Source organism: Passer montanus, unplaced genomic scaffold (assembly GCF_014805655.1).
Source record: "Passer montanus isolate IOZ18808 unplaced genomic scaffold, ASM1480565v1 scaffold57, whole genome shotgun sequence".
Lineage (NCBI taxonomy): Eukaryota > Metazoa > Chordata > Aves > Passeriformes > Passeridae > Passer > Passer montanus.
The window spans coordinates 2238426-2265865 of NW_024370705.1; the positions used below are offsets into that span (position 1 = coordinate 2238426).

The window sequence follows — 27440 nt, forward strand, 5'->3', positions numbered from 1 at the left end:
GAGTTTTGTTAAGATCTGCTAACTGAAAGGGAAGGTTTTCTTTGTGTGGTAGTGAAAAACCTACAGAGTGCATCAAATTTGGTTTAAATTCATTGGAATACTAATAAGCAGAACCTGATCTGCAAGCTGAAGGTTTGCAAAGGGATTTGTCTGGATAAAATAAATTCTTGGGAGGCCCTTAGCTCTCTCCTGAACAAGTGCAATTCAGATGGAACAGAAGAAATTTAATTAAATTATCCTCTCATCTGAAAGCAAGGGCTTTTGCTTCGTTAATTTTCTTTCTTGATCTTATCAATAAAATTAATGAATCAGAATGCAGTGGAACTACCTCGTCAATGTATGTAACCCCCTCCTGGTTATGCCATTTCTGTATAGAATCATAAAATGGTTTGGGTTGGAGTGGATCTTTAAAGCTCATCTAGTCCCACACCCCTGCAATGAGCAGGGACACCTTTAACTAGATCACAGAATCAAGTATCAGTATCTTAAGAAGAAATTGGAGATCATTCTTGGACTCCAGATTTAAAGGGAATTGCCTGTATTGGAATTTTATATTGAACACTGAATTGTGTTGGCACAATATGGAAAAATGCCAGTTTCCCATCTCAGTGGGAATGTGCAGGCCTCTTTCTGGCAGAGAGACTGCTCTGTGTTCTTTAGTCATGCAGGGTTGCCTCTGATAACCCTTGATGTAAAGAACTTGGGTTATATCTGGCAGGTTTCAGACATGAGTGGGAGGTTTTCACTTGCCTGTTCTGAGGTGTTTTATCCCCCCTGATACAGTCACTGTGCCTGTTCCTGTGCAGATTAACAGCTTAGTTGTGACTGTACTGTAGTCAGCAGCCACTGCTCCACTCTGTCAAGGTAAAGTCACTTCTCCTTTCCTTCTGAGGCTGCCTTGAAGTCCACTTTCCCTGTCTGTGTTAGGCCTGGTTCTTTGATGTGTTGTTTATTTGCCATACCAAATCACCTTTCAGAACATTTGTTGAATAGCATCTTACCCCTGCAGGACAGTTGGCATCAGAGATCACTCCTGTAAGTCTTTGCCTTCTAATTGTACCTGTTTTTCTTTCTTTCATGAGTAATTTTTGCCAGTATTGTTCTTCGTGGTTTTCTCTTGTCAATTGAACTTTGCTTGTGTCAGGTTCAAAATTATACTGGGTGCTTTTCAAGGCAAATGATCCAGTAAACCTGGGAGATTTTACAGAGCCATACTCCCTGAAATATTGTGTCCCCAGTCTAACTGCTCTTGAAAGTTGAGCTTTTTTATGGCTTTTGAATCAAATTCCAGGACTATATTCTAGGAAGCAATGTGAGAATAAAATACCTTTTCTTGGTGGTGCTAAGGGATCCTAAGTAGCAGTTGTAAGAGTTTGCAGAGTTTTGTGTTGCTGTTACCAAGAGACAAGTAACAGCTTGAGGAGTATGAAGTGGTGCATTCCTCCTTTATCTCTTTTGCAGAGAGGAGTCAGGATAGCACTGGAGCAGTGCTGTCTGACTCCAGTTCCACACAGGATATGTTTCATGAGCCTGCCAGTTCTCAGGACAGCCTGAAGAAGACTTACACAGAGAAGAGGATTTCTGCCACCTGTGCTGATACACTGATGCTCAGCAAAGAGGCCCTGGGATCTGCAGAGGAAAAGGGTATGCCTGATTTAATAGATCTTGTCAGCTGCAGTGGTCTCATGGAAATGTTTCTCTTGGCTTGCAGATGCACTGAAATAAGCTGTGCTGTGACAAAGGATTTTAGCTAGGTATCATTGCTGCCTGTAGCTTAAATTTGGGGCTGTGCCTCACTTATGTGGCCACCAACACAATTTGTTCTATCTGTTAAATCTTAGAAAAACTAAACTGCTGTCTGCTGGGCCTTGGACTGACTTGTCTTCTTTTAGGTTGTTATTTGCTTTTTCTTTTATGTTTCATATTTTTAAATAATTTAAAGAGTAGTTATTTGAATATAGTCTCAAACAAGACTTTTTTACTTTTCCCAGGAATAGATGCCCTTTTTGTTCTGTCCCAGTAGCAGCTTAATATTCAGTACAGAGAAGAGTTTAAATAGTAGAATTTAGATGCTTTATTCCATTGTATACTTCATTCCAGTAGAGAACTAGAATTGCTTTCTACCAGATTTTTCCATATATACCAGTACTAAGTGTTCTGTATTCCACTGGAAAAATGGTTTCAAAATCCATTAGCTGGAATTTCCCTTTGTCTGATGTTTGTACAGTTGGATGTGGCAGTAGATAGAGAGGCTGGACTTCAACAGGGAAAGACAAACAAAACCAATGTGTAAATTTTGTCCACCTTTCCAGGCTGTGGCTTTTTGTGGGATGTTAAGTCTTCCTTGCCAGCTCACACTTTCCCATTTCCAGAGATGCAGAGATCATGCTATGTGGAGAGTCCTGAATCACTTCCCTGATCTCACTAGGAACAAGTGCCAAGCAGTTATCTCGTTGTTTGCAGGCTTAGATTACCTTGGTTTCTTGTTTTTAAAAATATTTTACTTCAGTCTTGCCCAAGCTAGGGAAGCCTGTGGTGGTGTTTGCATTACCATGCTGAAATAGATGCCAGTTCCCAGTTTTGTGAAATACTACTTCCATTATCACTAAATCCAGTAGTCATTTGGCTACCAGACTAAAATCATGGCTCTTTTCAGGCTTGCAGTGAGTTGTGTTATTGTCATAATTTGTCTTTCAACCATCAAAAGCATTCTTAAATTACTGGTGTTTATTAGAACAGATGTTGTTTCCCATAAAGCTACCTGTACAGTAAAATTGTAATGGATATACACATCAGGCAAGCAGATTTTGGAAAATGTGTGTTCTGTAAAACATGTTTGACTCAAAAGTTCAACCTTATGAGAGAAAAGGTTATGGAACAGCTTTATATTTGAGGATGAAGTACATTTTAGTTATCTCTACACTCTCCTGGGAGATAAGATCTAATGTAAGAGGCTCTTTATCCTAGCAAAGACAAAGACATGGTAAACTTCCATGACTAAAGATCAAAGTTAAATAAATTAATCTGCATGTAGCATGTGTGTTTCCAGCAGCAATGGTTAGCTAACAGGAAATGTGGAAGCTGCCACTGTACCAAGATGATTTCTGAAGTAAGATGTGGTATCCTTCAACAAAAGATGGGTCAATTGAATTATAAATTACCAAGTTAATCACAAAAATATTTACATGGAACTGTAGGTCCTACATTATGCAGAAGACCAGGTGAGCTGCTGCTGATCCTTCTGTCTGAGTCCATTTTGTATCATGGGATTGTGTTCTAGGCAGACTGTTAAGAATAATACATTCCACTTGGGAGGGTGGCATTAATTTTCTGTTCTTTATTATTTCTTTGCAATAAATGTTCCTGATTTACTCTTTTATTTTGGCTTTTTTCCCTCCTCCTCCTCCTCAATCTTCCAAGATGTAAAACCCTGCGTTGTGTAAGGTGTGCTGAATTCATACTATTGTTCAGGGTAAAACCCAAATGAAGGCAATGGGAACAGCAGGATAAAACCCAAATGGAGACAATGGAGACAATGGAGACAAACCCTAATGAAGACACTGTGTGGCTCTGTCAATTTGATGAACATCACAAATAGTCATGATTTTTTTTCAATATTTCTGTCTATGCTTTAATGAAGAAAAGGATTACCTTTTGTCACACTGAATTTTTGTCATTTTCTATATGCCATTTGCCATTTGGAAATGGCAATTTCACCATCACTTTCCTTTTACTGTTCCAACTGCAGGAAAGTCAGAAGAGCTGCTGGAGATCTCAGTATCTTACGATCCTCCTGAGCCCAGTGCCCAGAAACTGCTGGTGGATCCTCAGGGTGCTCCTGGCAGTGCCCTGAAAGCTGCCCTGCCCCCAGGCTCGCAGTGGGACTGCAAGAAGAAGGCTGAGCCTTGTGGAGAGGATGCCTGTGCGTTTCCCCAGGGCCTGCCCGCAGACCGAGTTGCAGATCACTTATTTGATGAACATCACAAATAGTCATAATTTTTTTTTTCAATATTTCTGTCTATGCTTTAATGAAGAAAAGGATTACCTTTTGTCACACTGAATTTTTGTCATTTTCTATATGCCATTTGCCATTTGGAAATGGCAATTTCACCATCACTTTCCTTTTACTGTTCCAACTGCAGGAAAGTCAGAAGAGCTGCTGGAGATCTCAGTATCTTACGATCCTCCTGAGCCCAGTGCCCAGAAACTGCTGGTGGATCCTCAGGGTGCTCCTGGCAGTGCCCTGAAAGCTGCCCTGCCCCCAGGCTCGCAGTGGGACTGCAAGAAGAAGGCTGAGCCTTGTGGAGAGGATGCCTGTGCGTTTCCCCAGGGCCTGCCCGCAGACCTGGAGGAGCAGCGCAAGTTCCTGACGGAGCAGTGCATCTCCTCCTTCTGCCTGTGCCTCAGCCGCTTCCCCCAGCACTACAAGAGCCTCTACAGGCTGGCCTACCTGTACACCTACAGCAAGACCCACAAGGTGAGCTCCAGTGGGGGTTTGGATCTGGAGAGAGCTCTCAGTGAGTATCTGTATGCAAACCTTGAGTTAGAAATGCTGTGGAATAGGACAGACTCCATCAACTCTATTCACTTTCTGTCTCAACTCTTGTTGAAAGAGAAATTGAACTACAAAAAGATTTCAAATTATGGCCTTGCAGATAAGACTAGATACTTTGGAGAAATAGAACTATGAAAGATGCATTGTAGTGGGACCCCCGAGGGGTAATTTTAGATAATATGCTTTAAGGCATTTACAGCAAGGTGTGGCTAAAGCTGATAGGTCAAGAAACTCTTGTAGTGTATTGTAATTAGAAAATAATCAGCTTCTGATTGTGATCGTGTGAATGATAACACCTGTATTGCCTCCCCCTTCTCATGAGACTGAAAATGGAATAAATGTTCTTCAAACACCTCTCAGTTGCCCCATCTCTGGTCAGGAAAAGTGCATTGTCCAACACCCCAGCAAAGCAACTGTGCTGCCACTGGTGCAGAGATCTCAGTGCTAAAACACAGCTTGTTCAGTGCAGATTGGAATGAAGCTACACTTGGGGAAGTCTTCAGCTCCTAGATTGTCTGACTTGTGTGTGAGGTCAGTTAAGGAGAAAATTTCTTTTTTTATTACTGAACTAAGTAATTTTCTGTCATTCAGCAGAGAATTACATTTTAGATATGTCACATAAATTAAGATGTTCTCATGAAAATGACAGCAATTATTTATTTTACTGAATAAGTGGACTGAAAAGTGACTTGGAAGCAGAAATTAATCAGTATTGTGTAAAACACATCATGTGACACAGATAAACTTTCTGGGTATCCTGGGTCTTTGTTGGTAAAATGTGGAGGAATAGTCCATTGAAATGAGCAGAGGAATTTACTATTTGTCATAATCAAGGTCTGAATTCACAGATTTTATATTTGGAAGTCTTGTATTAGATCATATGCTGCTTTGCATGGCTTCCTGAGTTTTCTTCCCCACCAGTACTGAAGCTTATGTGAACACCAGGGAGGGGAAACAAATTGTACCCCCTGGCCTGGAAGCAGAAAATGTCACCAGTGTCACTGCAAAGTGAGCACAAGCAAGCCTTGCCAACCTGCTGGAAGGTGATGAATATTCCATTTGTCTGTAGAGTGATTATCCAGAAAAATATCACCCTTTTTTATGGAGAGCTTGTTTTGAAAACATTCTTATGCTGTTTGTATGTAACAGTTGTTAATTTTTCCATGGAGCTAATCATGAATAGGAGCCATAGATTCCTGCAATCTGTCATTACTGTTGCTGACATGATTTTGTATCAACATTCAACCAAAAAAGCTGCCTGTTTTCAATTTATTGGTTCAAATAGCATGGCATTGCCTGAGGAACTACTTGAAAAATATTTTCTTCCGTTATTTTTTCCCTGATGAAGCTTTCTCTTTTGCTTTTTGTAGCTCTCTCCTTGTATAAATATCAACTCAGTGATGGATTTCCATGTGAAATACACATTGTTGTCTAAATCTGTTTCCTCTTGGAACTCAGAAAAACTGAATCCTGCCTGTCTGAGCCTAGTAGTTACCAGGCTGGCTTCAATGAGCATTTTTGGGTTTTACTGTCCTTTATTATTTCTGCAGAATGCATAATGAACAGCCACTTGACATGGCAAAACCCAAAAAAATCTTCATATTCATATATGTCCACCACATATTTTCACATGGGTTTTACATTTTCTTTCTTCAGTGACTCCTTCAGGTTATTTTGTAGAGCAATGTGCAGTGTTTGTGTTTTAATGGCACATTACTGTGTCTTTAGTGGAAATTACACTCCTGCAGGAACTTAAAGCACAAAATGGATCTGTGCATTGTCAGCAGTAACTGCAGTGAGAATTATGCTTACATTTATTCAAGATCAGCCTGATTTAAAAAATGAGCTAAATCACATCAGGTTGTGTTGTTGGGGGGCAGAATGGTAAATTTTAGAAAACTGAGATTAATTTTTAAATGTGTATAGCCATCTTGGAAAATTCAGCATTTATGTTCCAACGCCAGGAATTTGCATGAAGAATTTAGACTGATGGCCAAAATTCATGGTTGGCTGGGAAGAGGAGAGGATTGGCAGGTCTCCATAGTGCTCAGAAAAACAAGTTTTCCATATGCAATCTGTTTTCTCCCATTTCACAGCTTTCCTGGTTTTGCTGTTGTGAGATTAGTGAAGATAGTTGAGTGCTTTTTTAAACATCTTTTCAAACTCTTTGAATATTTTGTTTGGCTACGTGTTCTGTTGGATTTTTTTTTCCCCTGCAAAATCCAGCTTAATATTTGGAGTCTGTTTTTCTTTGTTTTAGTCTGTTATCAGAAGAAATTTGTACATAGCTGTCTTTAGTTGGAGTAAATGTGCAGGCAAATACGAATGAATTTTCAGAAGTTGCTTCATTGCCAGTTTAGGCAGTAGTTTCAGTTTCCCATAAATATTGTCTTGAAGTAAAGTCTTCATCCTTTGTGACTTTTGCCTCCAAAATGAATGTTGGCACAGTTTGGAAGGAGAAGTTAGGACTTGTCAGGACACTGCTTGTCAGTGTAACTTTGTGAAAAGTATTCACCTTCTGGAGCAGTATGTGGAGCTGCTCTGATGAGCTGTAACCAGCAGGTTGTCAAGAAAGAAAAATATTTACTCACATGCTTCTTTTTAATCTCAAAAGAAAAGGTGCTCTGTAAATCTGGTTTTAAAGACTGTGTCAGTTTTTCAGTTTTTATGTTCTATGATGTCTGTTATTAGCAGAGCCCTTAATGGGGAAATAAATGTTGGGTGTGCCATGAGGTCAGTGATGTGACAGGCTGGTCAAACCAGGCATGATACATGCATGTAAAAATTACCAGATTATATGTTTGTAGGCTTAATATGTACTTAGAGACAGACATAATCTGGAAGCATAATAGATGTAACCACTTGAAGTAGAAACAGATTGATAATAACAGTTCATTTAAAATGCCACCCTTCAGATCAGAGTGTTTTTATTTTGCTTTTATTTGATGGAGGAGGAGGAGAAGGTTTTTGAGACAAAGCTTCTAATGGACTGTAAATGAAATCAGAGGGAAGGATTAAAGTATAGTGGAGTGTTTTGTTCACCTCTCAGAAACACTTTGTGGAGTTTCCAGTTTAGGTAAAGGTGCTTCTGACACCACTGAGTTAAGGGGTGTCCATCCCAGGTGGCTCAGTTCCATTTGGTTGACCCTAAGAGATTTTCCTTTTCTGCTTCAGCTTTTTTGCAAGTTACTGCAGCCTGTCAGTCATCTTGTCTTTGAATCTTGGGGTGATAAAGATGTGGGAGGCAACAGCTGAACTGGAAAGAGTATTTCATAATTGCCCTGAGTCAGACAGCCAAATCCAGCATTTGAGGCTGGCAAGCAGTGTGCCAGGAAGAATAAATCCTTTTTGCTGTGTCCTGGATCCCTTCACCCACTCCTAATAACTTCATCAGCTGAAAACCAAGCAGAGCAGACTCTGTGAAATCTAATGAGTTGAGACCTGCTCAGGCATATTTACTGGGAATAAGTGATCATGCTGATTTAAGGAGAAGGGTAGTGGAAAATCTGTAGCTATGTCTTTTATTCCTATTAGCTTTGATTGTGTGAAGTTACCGTGTAATTGTCCCATTTGTCTGAATGATCTTTTCTCCTCCTGGCTGGGTTGCTGCCATCATCTTGTTCAATAAAAGCCTGTGAATTATGTGTGCCAAACACATGCCTGTGGATGGTCAGTGCAGTGTGCACAGCACATCCCAGCACCAGAGCATGATGCTGCAATTAATGATAGAATTAATGATCTCTTAACCTTTTCCTAGTACAGTTTCCATTTGAGAATACATCCACAGCTGACATTTCTTTAGACTGGGATTTTAGATTTAAGCTTTGTGGTGGGATGGTAACTTTCGTAAGGATTTTGTTTTCCTTGAATTTTTATGTGATAGTTTTAACTGTAAGATTCAGATTACCACACATTAGGCAAGTCTTACTTCATTTTCACACTTGGAATTAACTTACACTTCTGATGACTATGATTAGCACAAAAATAAAGCATTTTCTCTGCCTGGCTCTTGGATGTTCCAATAGTATTATTTTTGTTGGATTCTGATTTTATTCAAAACAAGATGGCTTTCATGGAAGACCAGATTTTGGTAGGATCTCTTGTGTTGTATTTTCTTCTGTATGTATTTCCAAGCATTTTTCAGGATTAGGTTAACAGGATTACAGAAATACATATTACAAAAGAAGTTATGTAGAGGAAAGTTAGTATGCAGCTGAGTTTACACCTTCTGCTTTCTTCAGTCTTAATTAAATTTGACACTCAGTGATAATAATTAAATTTACTGATATCCATGACCAGCCAGAAAGTACCTTGTGATGTTTATGAGTGAATATGTATTTGTTCCATACCAGAACAAAGCTGCCCAAATCCCCTTGATTATGCTGCACTATAATCATGAATGTCCTGTGTAAGGCCCTCTATGGGCTCTTGGAATGAGGAATTTTTGACACCCATAAATATCTGGTTATTATTGCCAGTGTTCAGCTCTCCTGCACATGAATCCATAATCAGCATTTTGCTAGAGGGGATGCTGCAGTTCTGGTGAGACATTGGAGATTTCTGCATGATTACTGTCATTAGCACAAAGGCACTGATGATTGAGCAGAGCTTTTACTGTTTCACCAGGGTCTTATAAATAAAAATACTCTGGAACACAGGAAAAGAACTTTTCTAGTAGCCCCCCCACCCCAACACACAAACATATACACAAAAGAAAGGATATTACAGCTGGAATATGCTTCTTGGATGGACATGATTTAATCACATTTATGACTCACAGAAGTGTATTTCCAGTCCACAGAACACAAGCCAGAGTGCAACATTCTTATTTGTCTCTATGAACAAAACATCTTCCTCTTTCTTTCATGTCCTCTCTTGTGAAGTTTTCCGTACAAAAGCTGGTCAAATGCAACTCAAATGCCACTTTTGAACCCTGAAATAAAAAAATGAAGTAACGCAAAGCTTCCATCAGTGAAATCTCACAATTAATAATTGTCCCATCTGTTGGTAACATTCTGCCTGGAGCCAACAGCTGTCCCTAGTTCTCAGCTACAAAAGAGAACTTTTAGAGGGATAATGCTTTTATCAGTTTTTGGTTGTCATCTATCATGTGGTCCCCTACTGATAATTTCTTGTTAATTCACTGAGCACTATTATCCAAGTTTGATGACAGTCATGGAATTTCCAGGGAGGTGAAGTGAACTTACACGGGGCCAATGGCTGGGCAGGGCCAAAAGCTCTGAATTCACCTCCCCACTAAAAGAAAGCTGCAGTTTAAGCCTGAGGGTCGAGGCCTCAGCTCTGGCAGGTTATTCCCTGCAGGTGCTTGGCCTGAGGGAAGAGCTGGGAATGCTTCCAGAGGGTGTGTGGGGAGAATGGAACAGCAACTATGACAAAAACGAGAAAAGACACTGCAGGTTAATAAAATATAATATAATAAATGTAATAAAAAATATACTTTATTTTGTACTTTTTTTTTACCTATGGTGGCTTTTTATCCCCTGCCTGCCTGTGACCTGGCTGTTGTTGTCCACAGAACCTGCAGTGGGCCCGGGACGTGCTGCTGGGCAGCGGGGTGCCCTGGCAGCAGCTGAAGCACATGCCTGCTCAGGGCCTCTTCTGCGAGAGGAACAAGACCAACTTCTTCAATGTAAGTTTACACAGCTGATAAACACAGTGCACTTGTGTTCTCAGCCAGCCCCGAGACACCTGTTTCTCGTTGGAAAGGTCTGCAAAGGGATGGGGATGTGAAATTCCACACAGGCACGTTAAACAAGCCATGAGCAAGTAAAGGAAAGGAGAATTACAGAGATATTTACTGGGTGAATATCTCTCTTGAAGGGTTATTTCTGGTGAGCTTGAAAACATGGGGAGAGAAGCACCAACATTTTTTTTCAGTTATGCATCATTTATCATATACTTGATGGCTGAGCCCTCTTTAAAAATTCTAATTTTGTTCATCTTAATTATCCTCTTGTTTATTGTTTCTTGACTCAACCTGCACTTCTCATGATGAAAAATAGTGCTATGTGCTCTGAGAACTCTGCTGAGCTGGAAGGAGCATTCTTGTGCTGTGCCCTGTGTAGCATGGCTCAGCAGCAGGAGTCTGCCAGCCCACAGTGAGGCAGCAGCACTGGCACAGGGACTGTCCCTGTGCCTCTCACTGACATGGGGCACAGAGACTCCCATGGGCGTTTATCTATCCCTCAGTTCCCTGCTGGGATTGCCACTCACACCCTGCTGTTATCTCTGGTATCTTTGTGGTGTGTCCCAGGGGTTTTGCCTTTTGTTCTTTTGTCATAGGGTTCTTTAACAGCTCTGGTTTGCAGTGTGTGGTGAGAGCCTGGAGATGCTCTGCTTCTCATTCTGGGCTGAGTAGAGTCCAAATCTGTTATGTGGTTGCCTGTGATGGCAGTGACAAAATTTTGTGTCTCTGCTTTCCCATCCAGTGCTTCTGTTTTAATATTGGAATTGTGAAATTTATTTTGGCTTTACATCTGTTAACACCTTTCTTCATTTTTGCTGTATGTTGTGTTAATTAGCACCTCTCTGCAAACCTCTTTTAAGTACAAGGTAAGTGCTCATCTCTGATTATAATCCCTCAGATGGGTTAAACAGCTAAGGAATATTGACAATGGCTCAACATTGATTTATGGGTCAGTCTGCAAAAAGGGTTTCTATATCATTGCATCTTTCTGGAGAGAAGTTTTGATTAACAAGTGCTGCTAAATACCATGCACCCATCTGATCACTCCCCTCCCATACCCTCCATGGGATGGGGAGGAGAATCAGAGAAAAGGCAAAGCCCATGAACTAAGATCAGTTAAAAAACTGAAATAAAAAATATTGTAATAAAAAGGATAAAATAAATAGAAAGGAATAAAACCCATGAAAAGCAAGTGGTGCACAGTCCAGCTGCTCAGTACCTGCTGCCTGATGTAGCAGTTCCCCAGCAGCAGGCAGCTCCCCCAGTTTCTGTACTGGTTTATGTACATACCTCAGTTCCAGTCAGCCTTCCTGGCCATGCTCCCTCCCAGCTTCTTGTGCACTTCCTCACTGGCAGAGCCTGGGAAACTGCTGTAGAGTAAGCACTGCTTAGCAACAACTACAACATCAGTGTGTTATCAACATTATTCTCACACTGAATCCAAACCAGCGCTGTACCAGCTACTGGGGACAGAATTAACTCTGTCCCAGCTGAGCCCAGGGCACAGCTGATGGGGCACACTAAACACTGGCACCTGACTGATGGCCACACTGCTGATTTCACTGCACTGGCTGCCAGCTTTCCCTACAAAAATCCTGCTGTCATTAGCCCCTGACATGGCTGAATGCTTGGACTCAGATTCACATAGTGCAAAGTATTCTTGTGGAAATTAATGGAATTATTCAACATGCTTCAAGCCAAGTGTGAACTTTGCATGATCAAGGCTGACTTGTTCATCACTGCAGGGTTAAGTGTCAGAAGCATTCTGTTTTAATGTATGAGGAAGATGAGCAGTAGGGGACTGAGAGGTGTGTATAAGGGAGTGTTTCTACTTGAAAATGTGAATTACCACATTAAGAGAGATCAGTGGTTGACCTAAATCGTGTCTAGTTTTTGAATGCTAATGCTAGCTAATTTAATTTAAAGACATTCCACTATATTCCTAGGTGGAATTCTCTTGTATTATTTCAGAAAGTAATTATTTCTTACTCTGCATACTGATATTTTTATACTCTGAAGGATGAAAACTACTAGTATAGATACTTGACAGCAGTATAATAATGTTATTTTATAAATCAACAAAAACTTAATTCCCATAATTGATTTATTTAATCAGAAATTAGACACACTAAGAAAAAACAGACAACCTTCAACAAAAGGTATATGCTGGCCCAGTGCATATATTGGGAATACTGGTAGAAAAGATAGAAGGCATTTTTAAATTATATTCTCAGTTTGAACTTGAGTCTGTCACCATACAAAATTAGTGTTAGTCTGGAGTCCTCCATGTGGATCACTGTCTCCAGGCTTTCAGAGTTTTGGTGTGGGGATGAGCTCCAGTGTCTCAGCTGTGGGCACATCTTGATTTATTCTCCATGCATGTAGGTTAGTCTTCCTGGTAACAGGCACGAGTTTAGCATGATGAAATATTTTGGTGGTCTCATTTTCTACCCAGCAATATTTTCAAAATCCTCTTCAAGTAACATTGTGTGAAGCATGTGGCATTAATCCAGAACAGATGACACAGACATAGCACAGTGAGAAAATCCAGATCTGAGAGGGAAAGGGCCACAAGTGCCCATGACAAAAAGCTGGTGGTGTCAGCTGACATTCCAGAATTGGACAAACCTAAATCTGTGAACAACTTGGAAAACAACCTCTCAGCTCTGCATTGACCTTGCCTGGGTTAAGCCACAGCTATTCTGTTCCCAGGCAAGGCTCCCAGGCAGGCAGTGGGGAAGAGGCTGAGCTGCACCATCTGGGTCAGAGCTCTGCTGTGTCATCCCCTGTGCAGATGGTGCTGCAGCCCACTGGCCCAGCTCCTGTCTTCACATACAGGCTTGGGTGATAAAACACAAATTCTAGCACTCTACAAAACTAATCTCATCTTATCTTGGAAATTAAATGGCCAACCTTAAGATTTTCTAAACCTGTTAATGTCCCCCAGGATTATTTCCAATAGAAACCTTTTACCCAAAGTGTTTGTTTGCTTCCATAAAATGTCTTTGGTTTTCTGTTTAGAGAACTCTTCAGCCTTCATGATACAAAATAGTTAAATTAATGTCTCAGTGGCTTTCTGTAGATACTTTACTACTGGAATACCTTTTTCTTCTGCAGCAAGTAGCACTGGTGTTTCTAATCTCTTGTAGAGAAGATTTAGGGTTGTTGAAATTACAGCTGACTCAATTTTACAAGTACAAACAACAGAGTGCAAGAGAGAAAGCTAGCAGCTCTTCCCAGACATTTTATAAATCATGCATACTCCTAGTAGAATTATTTATGAAATGTTTATGACAGCACTGTATGAAAAGAAATAAACCTGGGTAAAGCTGTCTCTTGTTGAATTTTACTGCAGAACTGCTGGTCTGGATCTGTGTGTCACGGGCTGTTGTATAATTTGTTAGCTGTCACTTATCTGCAACTTAAATGAGCAAAAAAGGCATGTTCAGTTAGCCCTGACTTCTTCTCATTTGACATATTAGAATAATGTCAGGATGCTCAGAACTTCCCTTTTTCAGTTCTAAGAAGAAATAGTGTTACTGCATTATTGTACCTATTTGTTTCCTGAGCAGTAAAGAAAGGCCCTGGTTTTCTGTAAGCAGAGGTTTTTGCACGTTCATGGCTTTGTTAGTGATGGCAATCATATGAATGAATATTGCTCTTAGATTTTAAGGAGTTTCAGCTGTGTTCCTATAAATTACTGTCAAATCTGGTTTTATTGGCCATTTGTCTCTTGCATGTACAGGTACATTCCAGCTTCTTTCCTCTTCTTCTCAGTGTGAGTGTAAATATATACAGAGATTTTTTTTTTAGGATGGCTGCAGGATGGTTTCTATAGTAACTAAATTAGAAATTATTTCAGCAGGAGAAAAAAAAAACTCAATATATTGCTTTATATAGTAAGGAACCTTCTTATATATCCAGATTTTGTGATGCTATTAATAAAACAAAGTTCAACTTTGTGCACAGATGATGGGCATTGATCAGGCTGTGGGTAGGTGGGGATTGTGGAAGAAGCACTGTGGTGGTTGAGCTCCACGTACCAGCAAGTTCTCCATATGGTTTAATATACACTGTTTGTATTTTCCTGGCACATCTGCTGTGGTAATAATAATCTGTTGGAATAAAGATCTTCATGTCCATCTTTGGTAACTGTTCCCCACAGACAAAAGCTGTGCATGCACACCATATACTAGTGTTGACACTGGTGTGCATGAAGTCTTGCTGCAAACTGTTATGGATAATTGTTCTATTTTTAATTGCAAAAGCAATGCAGTGTGTTTGTTCTCTGCTGTGTGTGTAAAGCCCTTCATTCTGTGGTGTGGCCAAGCAGGGTCACATCAAGGTGGGGGCATCCACTGAGTGCCTGAAGCTGCAGGCAGCAGCAAGTTCCTTTATTTTGCTTTTGGTCATGCCAAGTGTGACTGGGCATTGGCAGGAGACTCTGCTAAGCAGAAGTTGAAGTCTAAAGCTGGTACTGCAGGTTTCCAAAGGTAGTTCTTATTACACAGCATGGTGTCACCCAGTGGGAGCTTTCTCTGGTACTCTCTGTGTAGCAGCTTCTTCCCTTAGTTGTGTTCCAGGCTGAGAGTCACATCTGCCTGTCTTAAGAGCAAAGTTGGTTGTGAAAAGGAGAGCAGGGTGCTGTTTTAGGATTCTGTGTGACCAGAGCCATACAGGTGAATTTGAGATGCAGAAAAGGCTCTTATGAAGTCCCCAGTATAGGGGACAAACAGGCAACGTGCCTCAGCTCTCCTGGAAGTTGGGCAGTTCTATCAAGGAGATTTCAATTTATGCCTCAATTGTTTTTCTACATTCCCATAGATATACATTACTGGTCACTTTCAAAAATATGGCATTGAGTGAATATATGGGATTTCCTTTTGATCCAATCCAGCTGTTGTTTGTTTCTCTCCCATTTCCTGAAGTGCAACCTCAGCATTAATGATTCTCACGCCTTTGATTAAAATGAAAGATTTGTTACAGAATTTAATGTCTCTGTTAGAGACAGCTGGCTGGCTGTCATGCAAGGGAGGAGGGAAATCCATTAGTGGTGCTCTGAACCTATTTTAGGTGTGTGTTCTGCCCAGTCTGAGTTTGTTGGCTTGAAGAACCCCCAAGCAGCACACAGTGCCAAGGGGCAGCTCTTCAAGGCTGCTGAGACAGCCTCACTGGAACCTAAGGTTCAGTATTTCCTGCCATGTACTCAAAAACTTGAAACTAGAGGAACAGCAGACTAAAACCACTTTTGTAGAAATCTTACCACTCTGCTTTCCTTCCTGTCCTTGGCTGGTGAGAGATCTGAGTTACTCTCCTGCTGCTCATAGTTGATGTGTCTCTTTTTGGTTGGCAAATCTGCTTCCAGCACCTAGACATCTGCTGTGGGAACATGAGCCTTCCAACCAAACTACTGCCACTTAAATCAGACTGGGGGGAAGTGGAAAGAACTTGAAGAAACTTACTGTGCATCCACTGAGTTGAGATTGTGCCCTCAGCATGGTGAGGTGCAGTTTAACCATCTATGGAGGCTCTGAGAAAATTAACGATTATGGTTTAGTTTGATCATAATTGGTTCTGAAAAATGTTGCTCTTTTTAGTGTTTCTAATGCTTTATTTGAAAATAAGTACAAGGGGTTGCCAACTAAAAAAAAAAAAAAAAGAAATCCCAAGGGACATCCCAGAAATCACAAGGGTTTAGTTATTCCGTTTTGCTGTCCTTACTTCTGAGGGTTTTGGATGCCATTTTTATGCAGCCACAAGGGAACAGAAACCATAAAGGAATCATTTAAAAAAACCCCAAAAAATACTTTGATTCCAGCAGCTAGATAATGCTTGAAGCAAGTTATTTGACTTTCCTGCTGCTCATAGTTGATGTGTCTCTTTTTGGTTGGCAAATCTGCTTCCAGCACCTAGACATCTGCTGTGGGAACATGAGCCTTCCAACCAAACTACTGCCACTTAAATCAGACTGGGGGGAAGTGGAAAGAACTTGAAGAAACTTACTGTGCATCCACTGAGTTGAGATTGTGCCCTCAGCATGGTGAGGTGCAGTTTAACCATCTATGGAGGCTCTGAGAAAATTAACGATTATGGTTTAGTTTGATCATAATTGGTTCTGAAAAATGTTGCTCTTTTTAGTGTTTCTAATGCTTTATTTGAAAATGAGTACAAGGGGTTGCCAACTCAAAAAAAAAAAAAAAAAAAAGAAATCCCAAGGGACATCCCAGAAATCACAAGGGTTTAGTTATTCCGTTTTGCTGTTCTTACTTCTGAGGGTTTTGGATGCCATTTTTATGCAGCCACAAGGGAACAGAAACCATAAAGGAATCATTTAAAAAAACCCCAAAAAATACTTTGATTCCAGCAGCTAGATAATGCTTGAAGCAAGTTATTTGACTTAATACCATTTAATATGTAAAACAAGTGTCTGGAAAAGGTGACCTCAGCCATTGATACTGTGTAGTTACACTAAACAAAACAGTAACAATACCAAAATGACAACATATAATAATAGTCTATTTTTTTTCTACTACTTATTTTTCTTTTCTGTGTTTAGGTTAGGTAGGTAGGGACATCTGGTTAGGAGATGGTTAAATTCCTACCTACTTCAGAAGGTGGAATTGTCTTTAATCTCTCCAGGACATGGCCATGTTCTAGCCATGAAATGTCAGGGTTTTCCCTGGGCAGGACCAGGCCCTTTGCTCTGCTTTGTGCAGGGGCTGTTCAGTGGTGCAGCTCCTCCTGCCAGCTCCCAGCACCTGGGAATTGTTCAGGAGGAGACCTCTCTCTGCTGCAGCTTTTCTCCCTGTGCAGAAGAGGAAGCTGCTCCTGCAGCGATGTGGCATTTTGGAGCTGCTGCTGGCAGCAGGGCTGGGCTGTGCTCAGGGGCTCCTGCAGAGCTGCTGAGCCTCTCCTGGGGCACACACAGCACAGACCTTGCTGCTCTGCCTCTCGTGGGCCGGAGCTGCCACACTGCCTGCCTGGCCTGCTGCCCCAGGAATTTTAACAAGGATTTCATTGCTTTCCCTGCGTTCCCCAATAATGACATTGCAGAGCTATTGTTCCTTGTCTGTGTGAGGAAACCATTGCTGGTGTGGTGAAGACATATTTGTGTGGAAAACTGCTGGGAATAAATGAAAAACCCTCCAGGAGTCCCTCCTGAGCCAAACGATTCTATGATCATATGCCTTAATTTGTAAATACAGTCAGCTGTATAAATGGCAGATATTTTATAGTTACAGTACAAGCTGAAGTTTGGAAGACTGAAAAATGCAAACAAATCAGTGTTTTCCCATTCTCTTTTCCTCTTTTTCTTCCTTTTTGGTCTTTGCTAATTTTCTCCATTACCCTTCACTGTGTCTTCTGCAGAGCAAAATAATGTTACAGGTGTGATGCTTCCAGCACTCATCCTTGAATGTTCTTGAACCACAGGATAAAGGAACTCCTACTGAAAAAAATCATTTTCGTACCTGCCTGCAGATTCAGGAAAGCATGTTTGCATTGGTTACATATAATTCTTATTTACATCATTATTTTTGTATCAAATATAGAAACTAGAGGTGGGTTTTGGGTTTTTAATGCGTACTTAAATTTTGGACAAGCTGGTTCAATTAAAATGCATAATAAGGTGATAGGCCAGCCCTTTTCTCATGACTGAAAGTCAGTTTTATGAAACTGAATGTATGAAAGATTAGTGACTGTGACTCTGTTGAATTTACTGAGGACAACTGTTTCTATGTGGAAAAAAGGAGCTTTTCAAAAATCCACATATTTTATTCAACTAATCATTAATGTGATTGTTATATGTTAGTATGCCCATTGTTTTTCTCATCTAGCATGGTAAATGGCTTCAGCTGGGGAAAGGGGAAGCAGGAAAGCATGATACAAGTCGTCCCTACAGTCAGAGTTAAAATTAAATTATTTCTCTTCTGACTTTACCCTTGATAGTTGTTCTTTTGTCAGTAAAAAGCCATTTTCCATCGTTGTCCCTTGTTTTTCCATTTGTAAAGTTAATTTCATTCTATTCATCCATCCCCTGCCCACTGATTTCTAACATTTTAGGTGACAGAATGCTTTTGGCAGGTACAGAGGAGTTGTACCTGTCATTCTCTGTCACTTGCTCTCATGTGTGCTCACTCTTGTGCAGCCTTAGTGCAGCTCTGGGACAAGGTAAGCAAGGAGTTAACTGTGCAAGTGAAACTTTCATAGTGATTGGCTTGAGCCCAGAAACCCAGCAAGCAGTGAAGTCTTAAAGTTGCCTATAAAAAGCTAGATAACTTTTTCAACCTCTGCCCAACATGTTATTTACAGTTCTTCACTCCATCCTCTTGGAAAAACAGAACTCATCAGTGAAAAATGTCCGTCGTTCACAGAGTTTTCTGTCTCAGTATATACACACTGTTCTTCCTGGCCAACTTTGCAGGCTTCCAAGACCCAGCTAGTAAAGATGCCAATAAATCTAAATCCCTGGAGATACAAGCATGGGGTTTGGAACTGTCATTTGTGCCAGTGGATATTAAACAGCTTTTTTTATTCCATTCTGTTTCCCTAGGAAAAGTTTCTTCTTTTGTTGAGTAGATGAATTTCTAGGCAAAGGTAAGCAAGGGAGCAAATGACCCTGAAATAAATGAAGCTATTGCTTTGTGGAAGAGAGATTGTCATGGAGATGGTGGTGTGTTAGATGACATAAAGCACTTTGTTTTAAACCTGGATCTTAAAAGTCTAACAGCAACCATTCCACCCACTCTAAACAGTATTTGAAAGGTGGAGGCTTGCTGGAATACTGTGTGATCAGTGTCCTTTTACAAATATGTAATGAATAAATCCATTATTTGATTTTTCCATCTGCTAGCTGTGTATCAGATAGGGTGGGAGAGGTACCTTTAGGCACTTGGTGGGATTACTTTTACACTTGGATTGTCTTCTTTCCTCTTAAAAAAATTTAAATAGGATTTTTTTAACTAACTTGAGATTTTTACATACAGTAGGAGAACAGAGTTTTAAAGGTGGTGATCCATGAAAGGTCTTTAAAATACGTGTTTTTATATTCTATGTGCATTATATGTCTGTTTATCAGACTAGTTTTTACAGGTTCTTACTATGAGTTGTTTCTCCTAGTTTTATCATGGAAATAAATGGCAAGAACAGTTACATCAGTGTAGACTGCATAAACAAAACAAAGCAAACAAACCCAGAAAAGACTAAATCTGGAAAAATCTGAAGAAAATCTAAGACATAAAATTGAATCTTTATTAGCTGCCATTAGCTTTCCTTTCTCCTACAAATTCCTACAGTCTCTCTCAGAAAGCTTTAACATGGAATTCCTATTAAAATCCATGTGTGGAGTTCACACAGGGGAGTTGAGCAGGCCACTAATATCCATGTGTCTGAAGTGGTGAAGTTGTACCTTTTGTCTTTAAATACCCCCTTCTTTTGTTCTAAAGCTGGTGGCATCACTCTGAGGAGCATTTATGTAATGAATGTCGAGCCAGAATCAAGCCATACTCAGGAGTTTTCTTCAGTGCTTCCTTCTTGGGTGAAGCTGTGTGTGCTGAACCCAGGGTGAACAGTGTTTCTTGATGAGCTGTTTCCTCCAGGTGTATGTTCAGAGGATTCTGTGATGTTAACCAAGGCAGTTTCCTCTTCTGTACGTTCAATTTTGTAGATATTTCCACAACTTCTTTTGGGGGAGATATCAGCCTGTATATGTTGCTCAGCTCTTGTCTGTTCTATATTCCAGGTATGGCAGATTTTTTTCATTCCTGTATCTTGTCTGTGTGAAAATACCAATCTCTGAAAGACCCAAATGGCAGTAAGGGAACACAAAACCACTTCCATCAGTTAAACTGCTCATCCTGCCTTTCTGGAACCCTGTGAGAATTTCCTTCTGCACCAGTGATGGTTTTAATTTACCTGGAATTATGGTAGTTTGTAATAACTTTCATCCTTATAGAAAGAAGAGCATTATTAGTGAAATTAACTTTCTTTTATTAAAGAAGTGTATTTAATAAGAAATATTCCAGGAATTTCAGTTCTCTGGAAAAGGATGTAGGTATTTGTCATGGATAAACACTGCCTTAGTGCAAAAATGAAAACAGAAGAATGTGGGATGAGAGCAGCATGATGCAAGTCTGTGTGTACCTGTGCAAGCAAGTAGCATTTATAGATAAATATTTTTAGCTGAATGGCTACAGCAAGATATAATTGGCCAAGTTAAAAAGGTTAGGATGGAGAAGATAAGATGGCAGATGATGGTAGGTAAGAGCACGTTTGTTTCTGTGTAGGCTGACCAATGTCACTGTGTGGAGCTCAAATGTGGACATTGAAGTGGGAGTTCTCTGAGTAATAGTACTCCATCTTTTGGCAAAATTCCTAAAGTTAGAGGAGTAAAAATGTTGAATATTGTATAGTGTGTTATTGTTGCAGACTCTTTGGCTCCTGTGGAGGAGGTAGGATTTCCTGGCATAATATGAACACTTTTGGAGTTTGCGTGGTGGCTGCTGTGGAAACAGCAGGGGTGACCACTCAGACAAGGTGACTTTCTCAGCCTCCTGAAAAGAATTAAAGCAAAATAGGATTGAGTGGGTGAGTGAAAGTAATGAAGCCCATAGTGGTCAGTATTTCAGCATGCTCCTCTGAACACTCAGATGTATTACCCTGATCCGACAGGGGAATTTCTGTAAGAGCTTGAGTGACAAATGGCTTTTTTCCAGGAGCTTTATGGCCTTTGTTCATTTCAGTTGCCTCCACTCCATCTCCTCCAGTTTGCTTACTCACCTCCTGTCAATAAAATTTCACAAATTCGGCTTTTTTGAAGTTGTTTAATTTTTCTATAGGTTAGAGGATGGAAAATCAGAAAAGAAAAGCCACCACAAGCTTTTCTCTTGAAACACTTCCTAACAGTTACTCAGAATGAATTATGAATTTTGCTGGCTATTTGGTTTGCTGACACAGTAAAAATCAGAACTGGAAACTCCTAGCAGGTCATTTTCTATTTAAATCTTTATCTCTTCAGCTGCTCCCTGTGTGTATATTCAGAGTGAATTAGCACTTAGACTATGATCTCCTGCTTAGCAGACTGAAACTAGTGGGAGTCATTAATGCAATGGCACTTTCTTAAGTATTCAGATGTTTCAGATAATTTAATGTGCTTGGTGTAACAGCTAAAATGATTTCTGTTTACATATACCTGGTTTATTCCTCCTGATACACTACAGGTTTAAAAGTATGTGTTGGGGTTTGTTGCTCATTTTTTTCTTAATTAATAGTACAACTATCAACTACAGCATTTGAGAATCACTAGGCTCCAGTTATTCAGTGATACTGAAGTGACTAAAGTATTTCCAGAAATCTGGACAAACCTGCAGATAGGCCAGGCTTTTATGTGCATGTAGCTCATCCATGGAGAAGTTTGTGTGCAGCCATCCCAAACTCAGTGACACTTCAGCACTGCCTTCTGTCATGGGTGAGCTGCTTAGTGTAGAGTTCATATTTTATGTTTGTAATCCACATGTGTCACAGCTCATGGCAGATTCAGTGTTAAAAATGCTGAAATAGAATCATAAATGAGATTTTAAAGAGAAGGAGGGCTTGTAGGCCTGTGTTGTGTAATGGAGATGGGATTTCTGAGGCGAATGCAGTGCAATGATTTCAAAGGTATTTTCTTGGTAGCATAAGTGAAAATACTGATAAAGGGAATGGAAGTGTTCAAATGAAATACACATTCCAAATACTTAGTAAGCTGAAATACCGACAATGGGATAAACTTAATCCTTAAAAATTGTATTTAGTGGCACATAAAGGTGCTGTTTTCATGCCTTAGCACAGTAGTTTTTTCAACAGGCTTGAAAGAAAACCATATGGCTTTGTTTGCCCTTAGACTGACAGCTCTGTACTAAAGGTCTTACTGAAAATTACTTACTTCCCAGCAGGTTTCAGGTCAGGGTATTTTCATTGTAATTTTTTTTCCAATTAATAAGAAAGCAAAAGTATTTTTCTGAATTATTTATACTAAAGAGAACATTACTTTTAGGACCAACAAAAATAATACTTCACATTTTCTAGTGTTTCAAATAAAACATGCAGCTATGTACACAGACATTTTCTGAAAGTTAAGCTTATTTCAAACAAAGAGATTTTGGGAGCTTAGGCTTTTACTGAATGTTTTTTTTTAAAAGCTTCCTTTCAATATTTAAATTGCACAAGTAAATAAGCAATATTCTATATAGTTTGTAAACAGAACACTAAGCTATGAAAGTATTAGAAACTGACTGAAATTTAAATTAACAACAGTGAATGTGTTCCAGCTGGAAGGAGTTTTAGTCAGGAAACAGACTTGAATTCTCAGCATTGCTAGGTTGTGTTGCAGAATTTCAAGTGAAGAATTTTACCAAAAAACCCAGTGTTGATTGCTTTGGAGATCATCAAAATCTTGATGTGAAATTCCAGAACAGTCAGTTGCCCTTGCTGCCATGCAGAAATATCCACTCCTGTGCCATAAAAGTTATTATTCCAAGTTGTGCCCCTTGTCACCCAGACACTCAGAAAGCAAAAGGATTTGAATGAGGGAAGAAAAGAGGAGAAATATAGACAGGACTGAAGTGCCTTACACATTTCCTGCCCAGGGAGTTCTCGGCCCAGAATTTCCACAATCTCTCAATGTGACCCTGTGACAAAATGTGGGAGAAATCATTTGAAGCAGAAGGGTGGGTCTCCACTTTGTGAATTAGTAGTCAGTGAGTGTTGCTCTCTCTGAAATCACTGCTAGCAGTCACAGCCACTGGTTTTGGGCTGAGCATCAGGGTGGCAGGGTAGGCAGGTGAGCCATGCCCATGTGGGCCCATTTCCTGGGTTATTTTGTCACTGTCTTCTCAGTATGTCGCTTCTCTCCCTTCAAAATCTGACAAGTCTCTGCATGCTTTTTGTGAATAATTGAGCCAGAGTAAGATCTCCTGCCTCTGTATGTTCCCAAATCGATAAGGTAAAGCAAAGCAAAGTGTCTTTCTTCCTGCAACTTCTGTCTGAGAGCTGTCTGCAGCAGCAGACTGGGGCTGACAAAATGAAAGGCCCACCAGGAGATGAATCTGAAGCTGAAGTCCTTTAAGTATGTGGGCAGCAAGGTGAAGACAGCAAGACAATGAACTGCAGATTTCTATTCCAAGTCTTCTTTCAGCTTCATTTATTCCTATTGCTGCCTTTTGACATCCTCCTCTCCCATTTTTCCATTTGCACTTGTTCTTTCTTCTTCCATTTGCCCTTTTGAGAACAGCAGTTCGAATGTCGTGTGTAGGCAAATCATTTGAATTTGTCTCTAGACAGACAGCATATGGTCCATCTGAAACTCCCAAAATAATAGCTTTATCTGTAGAAATTGCTGTTCTTGAGTAAGTTTTTGAGGTATAAAATTACATCAAATTCAGTTCTAGCACTGATGGAAAAGAGAAATTTTCCTGGAAAATACTTATATAAGAGCACAAAATTTGCCAGTCTGGATTAGACAGGGGTTTCTAGGCAAATATTTCAGTTTGGTAGCTATTGTTATCTTACTGTTTGCAAAAAAGCAACAAGAAAGAGCTCAAGAAAATACTTGAGTTAAAGGAGGCAAATACTGCTGCTGGAGGAGTGATACTTCATAGTTCCTGTAGGACTTGCACTGAACTGGAAACTTCAGATTACTCTTATCTCTACAAGGAAAATGAAGTCATCTGTAAGTGAAAACAATGTCCTACTTCCTTAAAAACAAGAGGTAAAATCTACCTCTGCTAAGTGGAAATAGAGTTCATGCTAGGATCTACAGTGCATATCCTTCAAACTGAAAAAAAAACCATTTGAAAACGGAACAGAATTTCAAATGACCTTAACAAACTCATATGCTGTGTTTGCAAGGAAAGCTGGCACCCTTATCTCAACAGTGCAGAGAGGCCTGCAATCTTTGTGAGCATTGATTATTCACCCTAGAACATTTCGTGGAGAAATCCCAGAGTGCAGAAGTGTAAAATCATTTCCATCTGGCTCCAGTGGCACTGGAGAGCACATGCTGGAGCTCACATACTGGAGGTGATTCTGGCTGAGGTGTTCATCAGAATTCTTCTGATTGTTACTGATTGGAAGAACCAAAAATTTTTAAACAAAACCTAAATGAGGCTCAAAGTAGGAAACATGGAGTGCAGTACAAACTTGTCAGTTTTAATGGTCTGTAATGGTTTTAATGGTCTTTCCCATAATTGAAGGACAAGTATAGGACATGGTCTTTGAGGATTACCAGTTGCACCTAGGATGATTGTTTTCCTTTCTCAGAGATAGTTTGCTGAGCTGAAACTATTCATTCTGAGTATTTATTTTTAAAAGGACAAATGTTAGGTCATCTTGTTGACTCTGGGCATGTTTCAAGTTCCCTGTAATTGCTCTGTAAGTCTTTTTTCCCATCCATCCTTCCTTGCCAAAATGCATAAAGCCACATTGTTTTGTTCCTATATCACCTAAATTAAACTTAAAAAGCAGTAGATGTTGGCTCTTTCTATAGCCCTCTTTTGTACAGTGTCTCCAACTAATAAAACAAGAAAACAGTGTATCATCTTTTACCCTTAACCAACCAGAAAACTTAAATATTGTGTCCCAAATTGTGCTTTGTATAAAAGTGATGAGTGAAGAGGCCTTTGATTTTAGGTGGTGTTGAGTCTGACCCAAGAACTGACCCAAGAACACCAGCGTGGTGCCAGCCACCCTCTGCAGGAGCCTGGAGCAGCAGTGCCTGCAGCAGGGCTGCAGCTTGCAGGGGTGTGGGTGGGGGCTGAATAACTCGGGGACATTTCTGACACGAGCACCGAAGGTTTAGTCCTTTTCTGTGAGCTCCAGGTGGTTTTATCCACTTGTTCTTCACAGCCCTCCTGAATTTGGAGCATCTCTGTAACATATGCAGGATGTGCAAATCCTGTGGTGTGGTGTTGGTTCCCACAGGTACAGGGGATTCCACTTACCCTTCCTTGAGCAGATGTATTTTTTACCTTAGGTAACTGATTTGGAATTATTCTGCTCAGTAGCACTGTAAGTTATGTACACCTGCACATGCAAATATTGCAAAATTCCTTCTGCTTGTGAGGGTTCAGACAGCTGACTAATGTATGCTGTAGGAGTCTGCAATGCAAACATGGGAAATACCATGGTGATTAATGAAAATGCCAGTCAGAGAGACAAAAAGTTGATAAGAAACCTTTGGAATTGGACAGAATCAGAGACAATACATGGTGAAAAACATATTCTTTTAAACTTTAAAGAGACAATTTCAAATGAGTGAACACCAACAGTGTATTTAATTCCAGGTACAGCAACTACTTAATTTGCATAAAAAATGACAATACACAGGAAAAAGCCCCAGTGTAATTGAGGAGATAGGAGCTCCACTGTGACTAAAGGAGCAGATGAAAAAGGGCAGGTCAGAAAGAAGCCTATTTGCATGAATACATAGAAAGTAAGTATTCATTTCAGTTCTGTATTTAAAATGTAAATCTGTGCTATGCAGTCAAAAGAGTAAAGGTTAATGGATTTTTGAAGTGGTAGTGTCAAAACTGTGTTGTTAATCAATATAGAATTTGTTATTGCTTTTGGTAGAAAGATGTGAGAGGCAATGAAGACATGGGTTATTTTAGAGAGTGGCAATGCCCATGGTGAAATCTTTAAAACAAAAGACTTAAACCCTCTTACAGTTTAAGTGGAGACACAGAGTATTGGTGATTAATATAATTTCATAGAAGGTAAATAGGGTAGCTGAATTATTCTTTAGCTATTTTTTCAAGATGCTGTTAAGCATAGAAGTATGTGCATGATTTATGCAAATAAGTAGGAAGTGGCAAGGTGTATAAGGCTTTTGGTGTGAGAACCTTTGAATTGCTGTACTAAGAAAATAGGAACATGAAGAAAAGATGGGTAAAAGTGGCTAAAATGATGGGAAAGGAAGATAATGTTAGCACCTGATTTTTACCTACAGTGGGAACTGTCGTGGTTGAGAAGCAAGGTATTAAACCTGAGGTGTTAGTAAACGGAATGGATTTTGAGCACTTCAGAATAATCCTAGTTAAGTGGAAAAGGGAAAAAGCCAAACCAAGCTAAGTCCCTGCAATGCTTGGAAAGGCAAGGAAGAAAGAGGTCAAAGCAATTGCCCTGCCTGCAGAAGTGAGAGAAAGGAGCAAGTAAAGATAAAATGTTTAAACTTCTGAGATGAAGGTAATCTGGAGCAGAGCCTGGATCAGTGGCTGGGAAAAGAAGATGAGTTTAGCTGTGCTGAGCCGAGATGGAGAGAGATGTATCAGTGAGTTTGTGAGGCAGGATTACAGGGATTGAGGTTGGCAGCGGGCTGGCACACATTTCGGGTCTCCTAATGGGGGATTGACCGAAGTCATCAAAAGTAGGAAGAGAGAAGTCCGGGGGGAAGGACAAGGGGGGAAGGACAAGGGGAGATCTTTCTTTTTCCCCCCTGAAACAGTTTGAGAAAGGCAGAAGGATGTAACGAAAGAAGTGACAAAGGGCTGGAGCGAGAGCGCTGCCAGCAGCACCCCCGGTACCGCAGGCGCCGGGGAGGGCACGGTGTGACAGCGGCAGCCCGGGGATGCTGTCCGGGGCCCCGCGGGGGCGAGCGCACAGCGGCGCGGGCTGTGCCGCGGCGGGGGCGGCCCCGCGCCCGGCCATGGCGGCAGCTNCTCGGCTCCGCTCCGAGCAGCCCGGCGGGCCGCGCCGCCTCGGCGCTGCGGGCGCAGCAGCGAGCCGGCCGCGCCGGGGGAAAATAGGTCACGGACGGGCCTTCGGTGGCGGCGAGGTGAAGGGCGGTGAAGCGGCACCCGCGGGGTTAAACTGGGTCAGGGAATATTTCGGGAAGGTTTGGCGGACAGGTGGGAGCAGATAACTGGTTTTTATTAATGCTTCGCGAACCGACAGCGGCAGCTGTTCGCTCCGTCGCCCTGGGCGGGATGGCTGCGAGCCGGGCTCGGCGGTGACGGGCACCGACATCCTCTTGTCAGGCACGGCCCCGGCCCGCAGCCTCCCGGCGGCGAAGGCAGAGGGAGAAATAAAATAAATAACTCTCCGCGGCGGCAGGAAATCCGAGGTATGCGGCTTCCAGGGCTCGGGCAACTCCGGTGCGAGAGGAAGTGTGAGGCGGGCGGGGGCGGTCAGGTGGGGGCGCGGGGG

At 40.9% G+C, this 27440-nt stretch overlaps 1 protein-coding gene across 1 annotated transcript in view; it reads left to right on the forward strand.

The window, feature by feature from the left end:
• The window catches only part of CABIN1 (calcineurin binding protein 1), a 111086-nt gene that overhangs the window by 39057 nt on the left and 44589 nt on the right, over nt 1-27440 (forward strand). Inside the window, exons 28-30 of the mRNA XM_039725900.1 lie at nt 1462-1644; nt 4143-4477; nt 10092-10205. Of these exons, the coding sequence (XP_039581834.1) occupies nt 1462-1644; nt 4143-4477; nt 10092-10205 (632 nt within the window). The remainder of the gene's footprint in view (nt 1-1461; nt 1645-4142; nt 4478-10091; nt 10206-27440) is intronic.